The 15374-nt window shown below is 40.4% G+C and overlaps 1 protein-coding gene across 6 annotated transcripts in view; it reads right to left on the bottom strand.

Moving 5' to 3' along the window:
• Nucleotides 1-15374, bottom strand: part of asap1b (ArfGAP with SH3 domain, ankyrin repeat and PH domain 1b) — a 109377-nt gene that overhangs the window by 12119 nt on the left and 81884 nt on the right. For all 6 annotated transcript variants that reach the window (XM_062021367.1, XM_062021369.1, XM_062021368.1 and 3 more), the window contains exons 14-20: nt 13358-13524; nt 10539-10672; nt 3288-3379; nt 3018-3204; nt 1964-2049; nt 1294-1409; nt 1148-1215 (exon numbers count right to left, since the gene is read on the bottom strand). In XM_062021367.1, the coding sequence (XP_061877351.1) occupies nt 1148-1215; nt 1294-1409; nt 1964-2049; nt 3018-3204; nt 3288-3379; nt 10539-10672; nt 13358-13524 (850 nt within the window). The remainder of the gene's footprint in view (nt 1-1147; nt 1216-1293; nt 1410-1963; nt 2050-3017; nt 3205-3287; nt 3380-10538; nt 10673-13357; nt 13525-15374) is intronic.

A 15374-nucleotide genomic window follows, 5' to 3' on the forward strand; every position in this document is an offset into this window, starting at 1 on the left:
AACCTCCTGAGGTAGTACACAAGATAAGATTAGCTAGTAGTTAGTAAGTATTTTAGTTGGTCAGCATCCAGCAACTTTAATTACCTATTTACATGTGCTTTAAAAATGTTACTGTTGGTTTAAATCAGTTCTTCTCAAATAGTGAGGGGTGCTGTGCGATGTTAGGGGGGCGCGGGTGATTCCGGTAAACATGCTTTATCAGTATCATGCTTCAAATCTGCTTCGAAAAAGATGTGCACTACAAAACGTGCTCATTGTATTGTAGCCATTAATTCCAAGTTCTTTATCTTGATTAAGAAAAAAAATCAGCACAAATTGTTTTGTTTAATTTTGTTTAGTAGGTAAAAGTGTTCTATATTGTGCTCTAGAGTTAATGATGCTGATTCATTTAAATTTATCATGATGTATTGAGTTTATTTATTTAATTTTTCACTATAACATGGTACAAGTTGGTCAAAAAATGTTTACAGTTTAAAGGGTAATTTTTTTTTTTCAAATTTCAGGTAAAATTCATGCACTTTTAAATCTTTTCTGTAACAGACCAAAAAACAATGTCAAGTCATTCTTTGTTGTAAGTTGATCTATCGTTCTTTCTTTTTCGTTTTCTTTAATAAGGATACTATGTTATGCAGAGGTGTACTTAAAACATTTTTTTTGAGAGTGTAGAGTGAAAATGTTTTTCTTCTTCTTACTGGGGTCGTAACAGAAAATAATTGAGAGCACTGGTGTAAATGGACACAAATAATTTTTCATTGAATTAACTTTTTTAAAGACAATGGTACTCAGTAGAAAGCAGACTTTTCCCAGAGTCAAACAATCCAAATTGAACTCATGTTCAATGCATACATCATTACCATTTATTATATAACTAATATAAATTAGGACCATTTATCGTTCTTGCATTACAGAGCTGTTGTTTTTGATGTGTTCATGTAAGTGTTAATAATAAACCTGTTACTTCCACTCTACAGTCACGCTTTCCTAAGGGAAGAGGCGGAGCTTCCATCGTCCCATCACTGTTGTGTCCTACAAAATGATCAACCAGCGATACGACAAACCACTAATGGGTATGTCATTGTTCTTCAATGTTCTTTACGAAGCGCCGACGCTCCAGCTGGGCATCCGCGCGTCGGCGGCAAACACTCACCGCCTCCTCACACGGAGCATTCCTCAGTCGCCTGGCAACATCCAGCGCCGTCTCTCCATTCTGATTGGCTGAGGGCAAGGTAGGGATGTTTAACAGTTAAAAGCATAGCTGGGATGTGGGGGACGAGCGAGGAGGGTGACACTCACTGATGTCCGTCACCGGCTTGCCCCTCAGGAGCAACTTGAGGCACTCGGGCTTCTCGTACATGCAGCAGTAATGGAGGGCCGTGTTGCCCCACTCGGTCTGCTTGTCCAGGTTACCGCTTGGAAAACACACACACACACAGTCAGTAACAAAGGATGGCACACTGAAGGAAGAATGCATCATGCATTAGAGAATAAACATTAAATGGACAAAAGTATTGGGACACGTTTCTTCCTTTTGCAGCTAAAAACAACCTCTACTCTTTTGGAATGTCTATGAAAAGCATTAGAGATTGGTATTCTTCCACGCTAAACTCATCCAAACATGCCTTGCCTGGTGCACTGCTGCAACAACTGCACTTATTAGTGCTCCACTAGACACCAGATGCATGTCAAAACACGATTAATTAATGAGTGGGCTTCTCTTCCTGTGTGGAAGCCGGAGCAGTGGCGGGTAACCAATCGGAAAGAGAGGAATACATTAAGGCAGAGAACAAGTGCTTGACCCACTTCTGTTTGCCTCATGGGAATGGGAGCTGTGCAGCGCGACTGCTTTGGCGCAGACGGATCTTTCTGTTTGCAGCGTGCATATTCTAGTAGCCCATTTCAAGCAATGACTTGCAGAGTCATCCTCTACAGCGGGGCTCCATCCTTCCCGATGACGCAAGCATACCTGTTTTGCACCAAGAAGTCCACCAGGTGCAACGAGGTCTGGTCGGCGGTCCGTACAGAGTAGTGCAGTGCCGTCTCTCCAGCTTCCTGCAGGGGGCCATCAAACACAGCAGTGAGGCAGTGTGGGCTTCAGCGTCCATCTCTCAGCATTTTAAACAAGACGCAGTAAACAAAATGGCTCCTAAAAAAATAAAATCCACCTGCTGGGCTCCTTGTGATTTTTATGTTTTTGCAATAAATCTTTTTGTAGATAGACTGTCTGTATAGGTCTAAGTAAAGCTGGGCAGAACGTACATGCAAATCTACCAAATCATTAGGTACACCTGCGGATTCTAATGAGATCCAATAGAAGAGGTGTAGTCAGAGAGGTATTGATTTAACAATGAAAATATTATATAATAAAGTAATGTATTTCTAGTGTGGCACAGTGAACCTCCCCTCAGAGAATACAGAGAAGGAACTGTGATTAGGTATTCCCTCAACTGTGTATATTTAAAAAAAATATTTAAAAAAATGCTTTTAAGTAAGAAAGGCTTAGAATATAGGGTTTAAGGTGCTAAAAATAGACATATATTTGTGGGGATCTACAGCAATACAGCTGATGCCTCCTTACTAGAGAAAACATGATTTTCTATAGTAAATTGAGTGGAGTTTAGTCTTTCTCTGTAGGAAATACAAAGCTATTCATTTTGCCTTTAATTATAGGTGAAGCTTAAAATGTTTTTTTCTTTATTTTTCTCAAGCTTCTGCAGCCGCCAAGCAGTTGGCTTGTATTACAAAGACTATAAAAATGGGACCCATTACCTCCCTGCTTGGCACCGCTGCTGCCCACTGCTCCCCTCACCTCCCAGGGGGTGAACAAGGGGATGGGTCAAATGCACAGGACACATTTCTCCACACCTAGTGTGTGTGTGACTATCATTGGTACTTTAACTTTAACTTTAACTTGTGTACTTAATGAGTGTATGTAGTCAGCAAGTTCATCCTGCAGTCCTGACGACTACATTTAATGCAGATATTCAAATAGCAGCTGATAAGATGTTGCAATGTCTCACCGGCCCTGCCTCCGGGAGAGGCTCCATGAGTTCCACTCCCTCGGCGTAGACCTGGACAAGCGATAGCAGGTCTCTGGACTGGACCGCTTCGTACAGCTCGATCATTTTGGCAGCGGCGGACGAGCATGTCTTCCTGGCGAACTTGTGGTCCACGTACTTGCCGTTGATGAACTCCTTCCTCACCGTCCTAATGGGAGCAAAAAAGATGGAGCGGTGTGCATTTTGGAGTTGGGGGTAATTCTGGGTATTAGTCTATTGGAGGGTACTCACATGTCGCTGGAAGGGGTGGGCTTTGGTGAAGGGGACGGGAGGTTTCCCTCCATGATCTCATTGAAACTACTGTTCCCAACATTCTTGGCCAGCTGGAGGAGGAACAAAAAGCAGTATTTTATATAATCAACTATAGGTTATTGAGAAAGAGCATTGGTATTATACAAAAACATAGAGCCATAAATGCTTTAGTTATAACAGGGACCGTGGAAGGGAAAACCTACTTCTCTTTGACCAGGTGATCATTTGTGAACAAGTATATTGCACAACACAGCAGCAACAGAACCAATGTTGTAATAGCGGAAAATGTTTTACACGCGAGGTTCACACAGGTTCAAGAGCTGACTTGCAATATCTTAAAGCACATGCATAGGTAATAAAGCTGCAGGATGATGACCAATCATGAAATTTCAAAAGCAGCTACTGCCATTTTGTGGATTAAGTGAAGTGAATTGTGAAGTGAATTATATTTATATAGCGCTTTTCTCTAGTGACTCAAAGCGCTTTTACATAGTGAAACCCAATATCTAAGTTACATTTAAACCAGTGTGGGTGGCACTAGGAGCAGGTGGGTAAAGTGTCTTGCCCAAGGACACAACGGCAGTGACTAGGATGGCGGAAGTGGGGATCGAACCTGGAACCCTCCAGTTGCTGGCACGGCCACTCTACCAACCGAACTATACCGCCTCAACTTCAAACGATTAAATTTAAAAAATGTATTAGGAGGTTTCCTACAGCCACAGTTAGTCAATGTTTTTTTGACCTAACACTAACTACAGACTCTGGTCGTTACTGTATTTTCTTTTGTAGACCACACACATAGAGACTTTAAGAAACTATGCAGTTAGTCAAATACAGCACAGGTGTCAAACCCAAGGCCCAGGAGCCACATTGTGGTAGCAAAAGCCTGGAAATAATGTACTTTAATAAATTCATTTCAACTTACTAAATATGTTATTTTAATTATGACAAATTACAGGTACTGCATACAATTCCATGTATGTATTTACAGTAGAAGTTTGATTTGTAAATATCTATATTTGCAAACTTACCCAAACTGGACCCAAATATGCCTCTGTGCAGGGCTGCATGATTAATTCACCCCAAATCAACATCAAAGTTTTAATTTGTGTGATAAATAACCACAGGAGGCAGATGTTTTTTGTTTCCTCACCGTCACCGGCATTTGAGTGACAGACATGTTGGCTAATCAGAATTGTTGAGCCTCGCTTGTATCCTTTGCCTCCTGGCCAATCAAAAGTGTGTAAGGAAACAGCAAGTTTGTGTGCGCTGCAGTGGATATTAGATACTAGACGAGGCAGCTACACACACATAATAACAAACACTACTTGCTCCTTGGGAAAAGTTCTGATGATGACCAGGCCTTAGTCCAGACCTGGGCATTCTGTGGCCCGCGGGCCGCATCCGGCCCTTTGTGCGTCCCTGTCCGGCCCGCGTGAGGCCAATTATACATTACAAAATAAATTTTTAAAAGTATCTATGTCGAGTGTGCAATACAACGGTGCTGCTTTTGTTTTAAAAATCGTTATTTGTATTACTTCCGTGTGGACGTATGCGTGTGCGTGATTGTGAGTGAATGTGAACAGCTGCAATCATTAATTACAAAATAAAGTTGAAAAAACATTTATGTCGTGCGCGCAATACAACTGTGCTGCTTTTATTTTGAAAAGTATTATTTATGGGCGTGTGTCCGTGTGTAACCTGCGAGTGAAGGTGCACATGCAGCGACAAGTGATGCATGGTTTACACCCGAGACGCTAAAAAGAGAAAAGTTGATGAAGAATGGCGTGTTTCCAACAAGACATGGACTGCCATGCAACGTTCCCTCTAAGGTGCGTGCCTGCGCAATTTCGCACTGCTCAAGCGTCTGCTGCGCGCAGCAAATATATGCCGCGCACCAAATCAAATCCCATCTGAATTCTAAACAAAATAAACATATTTATTCTATGTAATTTTGCAATGCAACTTTGAGTGACAGTGACAACAAGCGGCCCTAACGGTGTTCGTCAACACCGTTCAATTGAACACCGTTCAATTATTGTAACGTCTATCGAGATGCTTCGAGGCCAGGAATTATATCGATCAAACTGTTTATATTCGGCCATAACCACACCAAAAACATAAGTAAAACACTTCTATCTCGAAAAACTAGTCATTTTCTGCCGTACAAACCAGGCCAAAACCAACTTGTCATTTGTCACCAACACGCATAGCACTAAACCACTGGTGCGTTTATGGCCACACAAAAAGTCGGACAACTCAAACACCACACAAAGTTACACTATGACTCCTCAGTCATACGTGTGCTTATTTTACTGTCATTTATTATTAATGTTAATTTATTTATATTAGTCATGGAATGCTGTTACACACACTATGTTGAAGTATTACTATTATTATTAATTATTATTATTATTATTTATCTTACGGTATATATAAAAAATAATATTGAGCAAAATTTAATTGAAATATTGTCGATGTGGCCCTCCAGCAGTGCTCGGGTTGCTCACGCGGCCCCCGGTAAAAATTAATTGCCCACCCCTGCCTTAGTCGATAGTGAATGAAAATAATCGAACAATAAATGAAAATGAAGTCAAAATACTTTGCCAGCATCGATAAACTGCTATGTCCGTGTGTGTTGGTTTTCCTATTCAAACAGGGAGAAAGAGAAAAAAACTTCTACGCTCTCAGCAGCTGAGCGCGTTTATTTAACTGTAAAATTAACTGACCGGAGTGAGCCCTCTTCTTGATCCTTCACAATCTTTGTCATGGTGGGCGGAAAGCAAGACCACTCGCTTACACACGCTGGAAGCATGACAAACAGAGCCTCGCTCCTCGCAACTCACATGTGAGATGTTCCGCAAAATGACAAAAATTAAGATAATTAAATATTATTACAAATATTGTGGGAATATTTCGGCTTCAACACAGACGGGCAGTAGGATCCTATCAAAACGGACACATGATGAGAACAAAAAACAAACAACATAGTTTTTCAACAAGGAAAAAAATGCACTTTAAGATCCTTTTTATTTTTTGTTTATTTACTCAGGATGACTGAAAGTTATTTACCTCCCAATTACAGTAAAATTGTAAACATTTCTACAGTAATGAGAAATAAAAGTTTGTATCTTTTTAAATGGTTACTTGCATTAGTATTTATTATCATTATGTTACATTATAAACACTGTATAGTTTTTAGAGGTGAGAATCTTTGGCCACCTCACGATTTGATTACGATTATGATTCAAGAGCTACGATTAGATTAAAAATCAATTATTGATGCAGCTTTATTTTATATATATTGATGCAGTTTTACTTTTTCCCCCGTTTCAATAAATACGCGTTTATCGCTTGCAACTTTACAAAAAACAATTAATTTGGAATAGAAAACAATTAAATTAACTCCCACATTTATTTAAGTCATGAAAATGTGTGCAAAACTGGACCAAAAGTGCCCGAAAGTAAAGGAAGGAGCTGGTCGGATCTCTCTGTGAGGTGGCTCGCTGCAGTCAGCCAAATTTTAATACTGTCTGAATGACTTTAGTTAGGATAAATAAATCGATCATCGATTGTTGACGTTTACTAATTGGTTTTATAATCGCCCATGTCTGAATTGCGATGCATCTAAAAATCGATTATTTCCCCCACCAGTTTAAGAGCATGATTGTAGACAAAAGCTCTGTCTGCATAACGCCAAACATATTTTTTAAGTACATTATTTCATATTGTTCTAATGTGTGGCACCTTGAGAAAAGAATATGTTGATTAACAATCTAAAAGTAAAAAATCTTCCTTCACTTGTTATTTTCCCAGATTTATGTATTTTTATGTATAAAATGTGAAAATCGCAATCGCAATTTTGGAGAAAAGAAATCGCAGTTAGGTTTTTTGTTCAAAATCGTACAAATGCTTAATTCATTCATTTTGTTTGCCGCTGCAAACCTTAGGGCTCGGCCATTTTAGGGATGTCACTTCCTGTGCACAGTACAGCACACACAGGGGAAGCTATTTTGAAGATGGGTAGCTCCCACATCACATCCTGTTTACGCAGTCCATTACTCGGTCGCCACTTCTCAGTGCTTCAATGGCCAAGTCACCAAGTTTGGTTTATTTTGCTTACTCAATATGAGCTCAAAAAAGCCAACAAATGAAAATACATTTTCCTTATCTTTTGTTTTATTATCGTTTATGTTTTTGAGAGCACCAAAGGGCCTTTTTGTGTGTTATGCGCATTCAGTTTAGTTTGCCATTGTTGTTGGGTTATTTTGATAATAAAGAGATTGTTGAGCCATTACCCCCTTGTTATCTTTGTTTGATATATATATATATATATATATATATATATATATATATATATATATATATATATATATATATATATATATATACACACACATATGCATATACATAAATATACATATACATATACATGTATATACATATATATTTTTTATACATACACACTCATTATAGTGTCTTCAAAATGTGCATTCTTTTACTAAAATGGAAACATTGTCGAGGCTAGAACCAATTGTTAATGTTTACATTCTTCTTATTGGGGACCTGTGCTTCACTATACAACATTTTTATTTACAAGGCATGTTCAAGATCCAATTAAGTTTGAAAATTGAGGTACCACGACAAACATTATATTTAAATACCGGTAATTTAACTAGGTCTTTCATAAATAACAAGTTAACACATTCAATTAATCACAAACATTTTGCAATAATCATGTAAATACACAGATTAATCATGTAATTTATTTCGACCCCACATGCTCCTTTAGCTTAATTGTGGTTACCTGAAAGGAAGCGTTGGGAGTTGCAGTGTTTCCCATAAACTGCCAAGATACCTGTGGCGGTGGGGGCGTGGCTATGGGCGTGGTCACCATGACATCATCGAGTAATTTGCATAATTTACTACAATATGATCTTCTCTAAAAAGGCTCAAAAAATTTATACTTACTAATTAATAATAACAGTTTTGTTTTAAACGTCCATCCATCCATCCATCCATTTTACAATATAATTACAACACTTTATGTACATATTTATATACAGATTTAAACAATAAGTTATTTACTGAAATATATTTATTAATTGTGGTTCTTACAAAAAATATATCTTATAAAATATAAAAGCTAAAATGTCTCTTAAAGCTCTGCCCCTTTAATTAGTGCATACTAAATAATTAAACTTTAGCCTACTACTACAACCATAATATTTACCAGCAACATAAAGTGAAACAGAGGCAGAGGTGTCCTGCCACAGTCAGTAACAAATAAACAGAAAACAGTAGTGGTCAAATACAAATAAGGCAACAAGAGAAGTATCCTACACTTCTCTTTTGTAAAGTAAATCTGAACAGCCTATATGGGCATCTACATCAACTATATGATTTGCCTGAGAAGCTGGACAGGACAAGAAAAAAATAAAAATTAAAAAATATATTTTTGTGGCGGACATAATTCTTTCGTGGCGGGCCGCCACAAATAAATGAATGTGTGGGAAACACTGGGTTGCTGGTTGGTGTGCTCGCAGGCAAATTTCCCTTCAAAATATATACTTCAACGGGACTTAAGCTAAAACTGTTAGCACATTTTAACAAATAAATACTCTACATTTAAGTAAACGTTTTAAAAATGTTTCTGTATGACATTCTGGCAATAAAATTGCATTTGTATCGAAATATCAGGTTTAAGTTAATTTAAATTACGCAAGCGAGTAGAGATGTCGATAAATGCTTTAAAATGTAATATTGGAAATTATCGGTATCGGTTTCAAAGTTATCGGTATCTGTTTCAAAAAGTCAAATTTATGACTTTTTAAAACGCCGCTGTGTACACGGACGTAGGGAGAAATACAGAGTGCCATTAAACCTTAAAGGCACTTCCTTTGCGTGCCGGCCCAGTCACATAATATCTACGGCTTTTCACACACAAGCGAATGCAAGCATACTTGGTCAACAGCCATACAGGTCACACTGAGGGTGACCGTATAAACAACTTTAACACTGTTACAAATATGAGCCACACTGTGAACCCACACCAAACAAGAATGACAAACACATTTCGGGAGAACATCCGCACAGCAACACAACATAAACACAACAGAACAAATACCCAAAACCCCTTGCAGCACTAACTCTTCCGGGACGCTACAATATACACCCCCGCTACCCTCTAACCTCCCCCAACCCTGCCCACCTCAACCTCCTCATGCTCTCTCAGGGAGAGCATGTCCCAAATTCAAAGCTGCTGTTTTGAGGCATGTTAAACAAAATTATGTACTTTGTGACTTCAATAATAAATATGGCAGTGCCATGTTGGCATTTTTTCCCATGACTTGAGTTGATTTATTTTGGAAAACCTTGTTACATTGTTTAATGCATCCAGCGGGGCATCACAACAAAATTAGACATAATCCATCCATCCATCCATCCATCCATCCATCTTCTTCCGCTTATCCGAGGTCGGGTCGCGGGGACAGCAGCCTAAGCAGGGAAGCCCAGACTTCCCTCTCCCCAGCCACTTCACGTCTAGCTCTTCCCGGGGGATCCTGAGGCGTTCCCAGGCATAATAATGTGTTAATTCCACGACTGTATATATCGGTATCGGTTGATATCGGAATCGGTAATTAAGAGTTGGACAATATCGGAATATCGGATATCGGCAAAAAAGCCATTATCTGACATCTCTACAAGCGAGTAATAACCTATGATGAATCATGATAAATTCAAATTTAAAAGTGGTTTAACATGATTTCAAAATATCCTTTGACAGCTCTAATACCTACATCAAATTTTATTTGTCAAAATAAATAAACAAAATACTTAGATATTTGCTTGTCACCCTGACTTAGGATTCAAAACAAGTTATCCATCAAATTGTACGTAAAAAATGTCATCAAAGGCATAAGCAATTGTCTAATAATATCATGAGGAGATTATACATGATGACTTATCTAGAGTGTACCCTGCCTCCCGCCCGAGTGCACCTGGGATAGGCTGGAGCCCCCCGCAACCTCGTAAGGGACAAGCGATAGAAAATGGATGGATGGATGGATTATACATTAATATTCATGTATATTTAATGTTGCAAGCTGACTGTTATGTGGCCCTAAAAGAAAACGAGTTTGACACCCATGGATTACCTACCGGCTCTAATTGGATAGTTTACGGTAACTGCTAATAAATATCTACACATCTAGTTCTTTAGACACTAACCAAGAGTTCTGAGGTCCCCAGTTTGTCGAGCTCCATGGACTGGATCCGGGAGATGTGCACCCCCATCTCTCGGTGGATGCCGGAGCACTCGATGCAGGTGAGGATGCCCAAGTTGGTGGACAGCCACTTTGGATCTATGCACAAGAACACACGTTAGAATCTACACATAGGTGCAATACAAATTGCTCCCGACTGCACTTTGACAATGTCTTCCGCAAATGGATTCCCTGATTCTTGAATGATTAAAGAAGCTGCAGCAGAGGTTGTAAGCCTTGTCAACTGCTATTAATGTTCTACACAAGAACACGGTCTTCAAAAGGGTGAACATGTGAAAAAGAAACGTTTGCAATGCAGGAAAGTGCGACAGCCGTGTGTGTGCACAGACGCTTCCAATCAGTCGATTAGAACTCAGCTCGGCGGGGTTCAACTACAGTTCGTGGTTGCTACAGCGACGCTGATGGCAGAAGCGTTCACCTCTCAGAGACTTACCACATTGGTATGAATGACTGAATTATTTGCAGCTTAACAAATGTCAGGATTGAAGGGAGTAAAAATGTGCCAGTGCACAAAATTCTTCTTCACTTGCCCTTGTTTTTGTCACTTTTATTTATTTGCAAAGCTTAGAAATGTTCAGTAGTTTGCAGCCAACCATGTAAAATGTCTTATATTACTAGAATTCCTGAATCTAATATTAGAATTTGTATTATCGCTTGAAAGTTGTATACTGAAAATATTGCAAGGTATAATTTGAAGTTTAACTTTATTTCAAACATGTACAAATTTTCAATATGATACAACACATATTGTACATATTTAAATTTTTTTCTCCTTACAACATGTCCAAAAAGGAGTAGGAAGACACAAATCTTAGTTAATCCTCCACTCTTTTTACTTCACACCAATTACTAACACATATCTTCACTTCCTGTTCTCAATTTGTACACAATGAATAGAATGGTTCTCTTAATAGTTAGGTCAGTTATGCTTCACTTAATGAGATGAATGATATATCATTTCAATAAGTTCAAGACATTTATCATAATTCTTCTTCATTGTACCTTGTAAACACATGTAGTTTGAAGAGCTTCTTAAACTGGATCACATTAGTACATTGTTTGACTTATTCGCTTAATCCATTGCATAATTTGATTCCACATACTGATATACTCAAGGTTGTAAGTGGTGTACGTGCATACAAATGCTTTAAGTTAGACTTTTCTCTAAGGTTATATTTATCTTCTTTTGTTGAGAAAAAATGTTTTACATTTTTAGGTAGGAGGTTATAGTTTGCTTTGTGCATAATTTTAGCTGTTTGCAATTGCACCAAGTCCTTGAATTCCAATATTTTTTATTTAATAAAAAGAGGGTTTGTATGTTCTCTATATCCAACATTAAATATTATCCTAACTGACCTTTTTTGTAACACAGTTAGAGAATGTAGTGTCCTTTTGTAATCATTTCCCCATATTTCTACACAATAACTCAGATATGGTAACACTAGCGAGTAGTAGAGAATATATAGCGATTTTTGGTCTAGAACATATTTTGCTTTATTCATTTTTGAAACATTTCTTGCTACCTTATGTTGTGTATTTTTTACATGAGATCTCCAGTTAATTTTATCATCTATTATTAAAACCAAAAATTTGATTTATTTTACTCGTTCAATGTTTACTCCGTCTATTTGTATTGGTGTTTAACTTTCTCTTCTACTGTTATCAATAGCATTATTTTAGTTCTGCAATGCAGGCTAAGTGTGACGAGTGTGTGTGTGTAATGGCGGTTGAGTCATTCTGAGTGCAATTTTTTATCTTTGCAAATTCATCATTGTGGGTTCATATTGGGTTTATCTGACTCAACCGTCCTGTGGAATGAAATGGGTTCATGCATAGCAACAGTGGGAGCTATTACCCATCAATTCCCAATGGCAGACAAAAACAGTGAACTAGAATAAGTCATTTATCATGGCAATTAAGGGAGCAAATTGTGAGGCCATCCAAAAGATAGCCCGAGAATGTTTTGTTTTCTCGTTTACACTCCAAAAAGTCAGTTTTCAGAGACAAAAACAGAGCTGCTATGTGGACAAATGGTCGAAATGCACAAAAAAGTGTGCGTATTTATACATTTCGCTTTATCACAAGTGTGGTAGACAAAACAAGGGCAGCAAAGATGCACCAGAGCCAAACAGAAACTTGTTAATGTTTTTTTTTTTACTGCAGTGACCAACAACTGGCAACACAACCCTGTGTTTTGATGCAATTCTGGAGATTTAAAAAGTACAGCTCAGCGGTTTTGAGCTTGTCCTGTGGTGAACACAGAGTGAGAGAAAGAGAGAGAGGGAGAGGCGTAGGTCGATGGGAACATCAGCGCCAAAAAAACAGTGAGTCACACATGCCATTAGGCAAGCCAGCGCCCATCCACAGATGTACCGAGCACATAGAACAGATGTGAGCCGGTGGACGGGTCACAGGGAGCATGTTGAGCATGATGAGAGAATGACCTCCATTGCTGATTACTACTAAAGAATAGGAGAATATTTTATGAAATGGAGGAACAAGGAGGCCACCTCTGCAGGTCATTACTGCAACAAGAACTTAATACTAAGGGATTAGAATGAAAGCGCGTTTCGGATGTGATGAGATTTAATAGGAGAAGACAAAAATGTGGAACATTAGCAGGCCTCTGTAAGGAATGCACGGGTCGACGCAGCATGTGTGACTTATGCAACAGCGTGACGTAATGATGATGTTGCCTCTCAGAGCCTAGAAAATGTCTCTCTCTCAAGTCCCCCAATTGGGCTGCGGCGCTGACACACGCACCTGAAGCGCCGCAGTCGCAGCACAGTTCGTTGCCCGGCATGCGAAGTACATCCTCAATGATGGCTTTGGTCAGGTCCTCCAGGCCGTCCTCGCTGCCGCTGGTCTGCTCGCCACGGAACGCCATATTCAAAGCCTCCTCCTTGCTGTTGGTCAGCACCGAGATCCAGCTACACACGGACGTAGAGAAAGATATGAAGAGGTTAGAGATTACACAAAAACATTTACCTTTGCAGCGCCCCATATGGGTGGTGCTCAAACTGCTTTGTAGAAGATGCTTTCATAGTTGAGCTCATAGGACTAGATAGTACAATCCCTCAGATTAATCAGCAGTTAGTGTTGAGTGGGGGTTGGGGGGTTAGGGGCAAAAGCTTCACTGGGGTCTTCAGGTGGGCACCCTCCTTCATTGGTGTTTCGTTGATAGGCCCACAACACCTCTGGAGGGCTCAACGGCGACATCTGGCGTCCCAGGTGTGCCCCCCTCTGCCTTTACCCCTAGATGTCATTTAGCAGCCCAGTTTGGGTCCTTTCTCTTGAACCATATCCATCTGCTACTTCGTTCAGCAGCATCCGACAGCGATTTGACAGCCCGCCGAAAGGCCTGACCTCTCAATCCCATTCCTTTGAGGAGCTTGGTTGTAGACGTAGCAACAAAGCCTCTGCACCCGACTTCAACTGGAAGCACTCGGGCACGCCAGCCGCGCTGCTCTGCCTCGGCTGATATGTCTGCATACCTCAGTTGTTTGCGCTCATATGCTTCACCAACTGCTGCTTCCCATGGTACAGTTAGTTCAACATGAACACAGTCTTCTGGGAGGTTGACCACAAGATCAGGTCCGGCCTGAAGCTGGTTGTAATGATTTCAGGCGGGAAGATGAGTTTGCGGTCCAAGTCAACCTGCATTTTCCAGTCCCGGGCAGAGTCCAGAAGGGTTGCCTCCACTCTTGCAGATGGTTTTCGTGGGAGTTGTCCTGCTCTTACAAACTGAGTGATGATTGAGTGACTAGGGATTGGGGGAGGGAGGGCCTTGTTGTTATTTCTCCTTTCCTCCAGGGTGATCGCCAGTTGTCTTAAGACCTGGTTGTGCCTCCAGGTGTAGCGGCCTTGAGACAAACAGATTTTTCAGCCGGTGAGGATGTGACTGAGTGTTGCAGGTGTTTGACAAAGTGCACAAGAAGGATCTTCTCCAAACCATTGGTTTAAGTTCTTGGGTGTGGGAAGAACATCGTAGGTGGCTCGGATGATGAAGCTGATTTGGCTCCCTTCCATTTCCCAAAGATCCTTCCATGTGAGCTTACGATGCTCCAGGTTTTCCCAGCTAGTCCACTGTCCCTGTTTGGACTATGCCACTGCTGTTGCACATCTGTCTGCCTCCTCTTGTTGTCGAACCTGATCAACCGCCAGCTTTCTCCTCTGGGCTGATGTTGCCTTGTGCCATGTGGGTCGACTAGCCCCAAGTCCAAACCCACCTCTTCCGTGCCGCACTTGTCCCACTATGTCTCCATGCCTGAGAGCAGATTTGGCTTGTTGCACAGCTTCAGATGGGATCCATTTCCTCCCGGTTGCCAGTCTGGGAGCAACCGCTCGGATCACCTCATCTTGAGACTCAGTCAGTGTCATGCTCAGCCTCACCTTGGTGCATTTAAACTCCTCCGTGAGGCTAGAGATGGACAGTTCCAGGGCACCATGACCATATAGGCCGATGTTACTGAGGCACCGTGGAAGGCCAAGCCACTTCTTGATGTATGCACTGACTGTTCTCTCCAGCTTCTCGACTTTGGTCATGGGGATCTCGTAGACTGTTAGTGGCCACATTAAACGGGGGAGCAATCCAAACTGTAGGCACCACAGTTTCAACTTGCCAGTAAGTAAGGTCTTGTCAATGCGGACAAGGCCTTTGATGGTTTCTTCCCTCAGCTGATTGCTCTGGTCCGAGTCTTTGAGACTTGCATTGTACAATCGCCCTAGACTCTTGACTGACAGCTCTGACACCAACGGAATGGGAGTATCCTCGATGTAG

This window comes from Entelurus aequoreus, linkage group LG15 (assembly GCF_033978785.1).
Source record: "Entelurus aequoreus isolate RoL-2023_Sb linkage group LG15, RoL_Eaeq_v1.1, whole genome shotgun sequence".
Lineage (NCBI taxonomy): Eukaryota > Metazoa > Chordata > Actinopteri > Syngnathiformes > Syngnathidae > Entelurus > Entelurus aequoreus.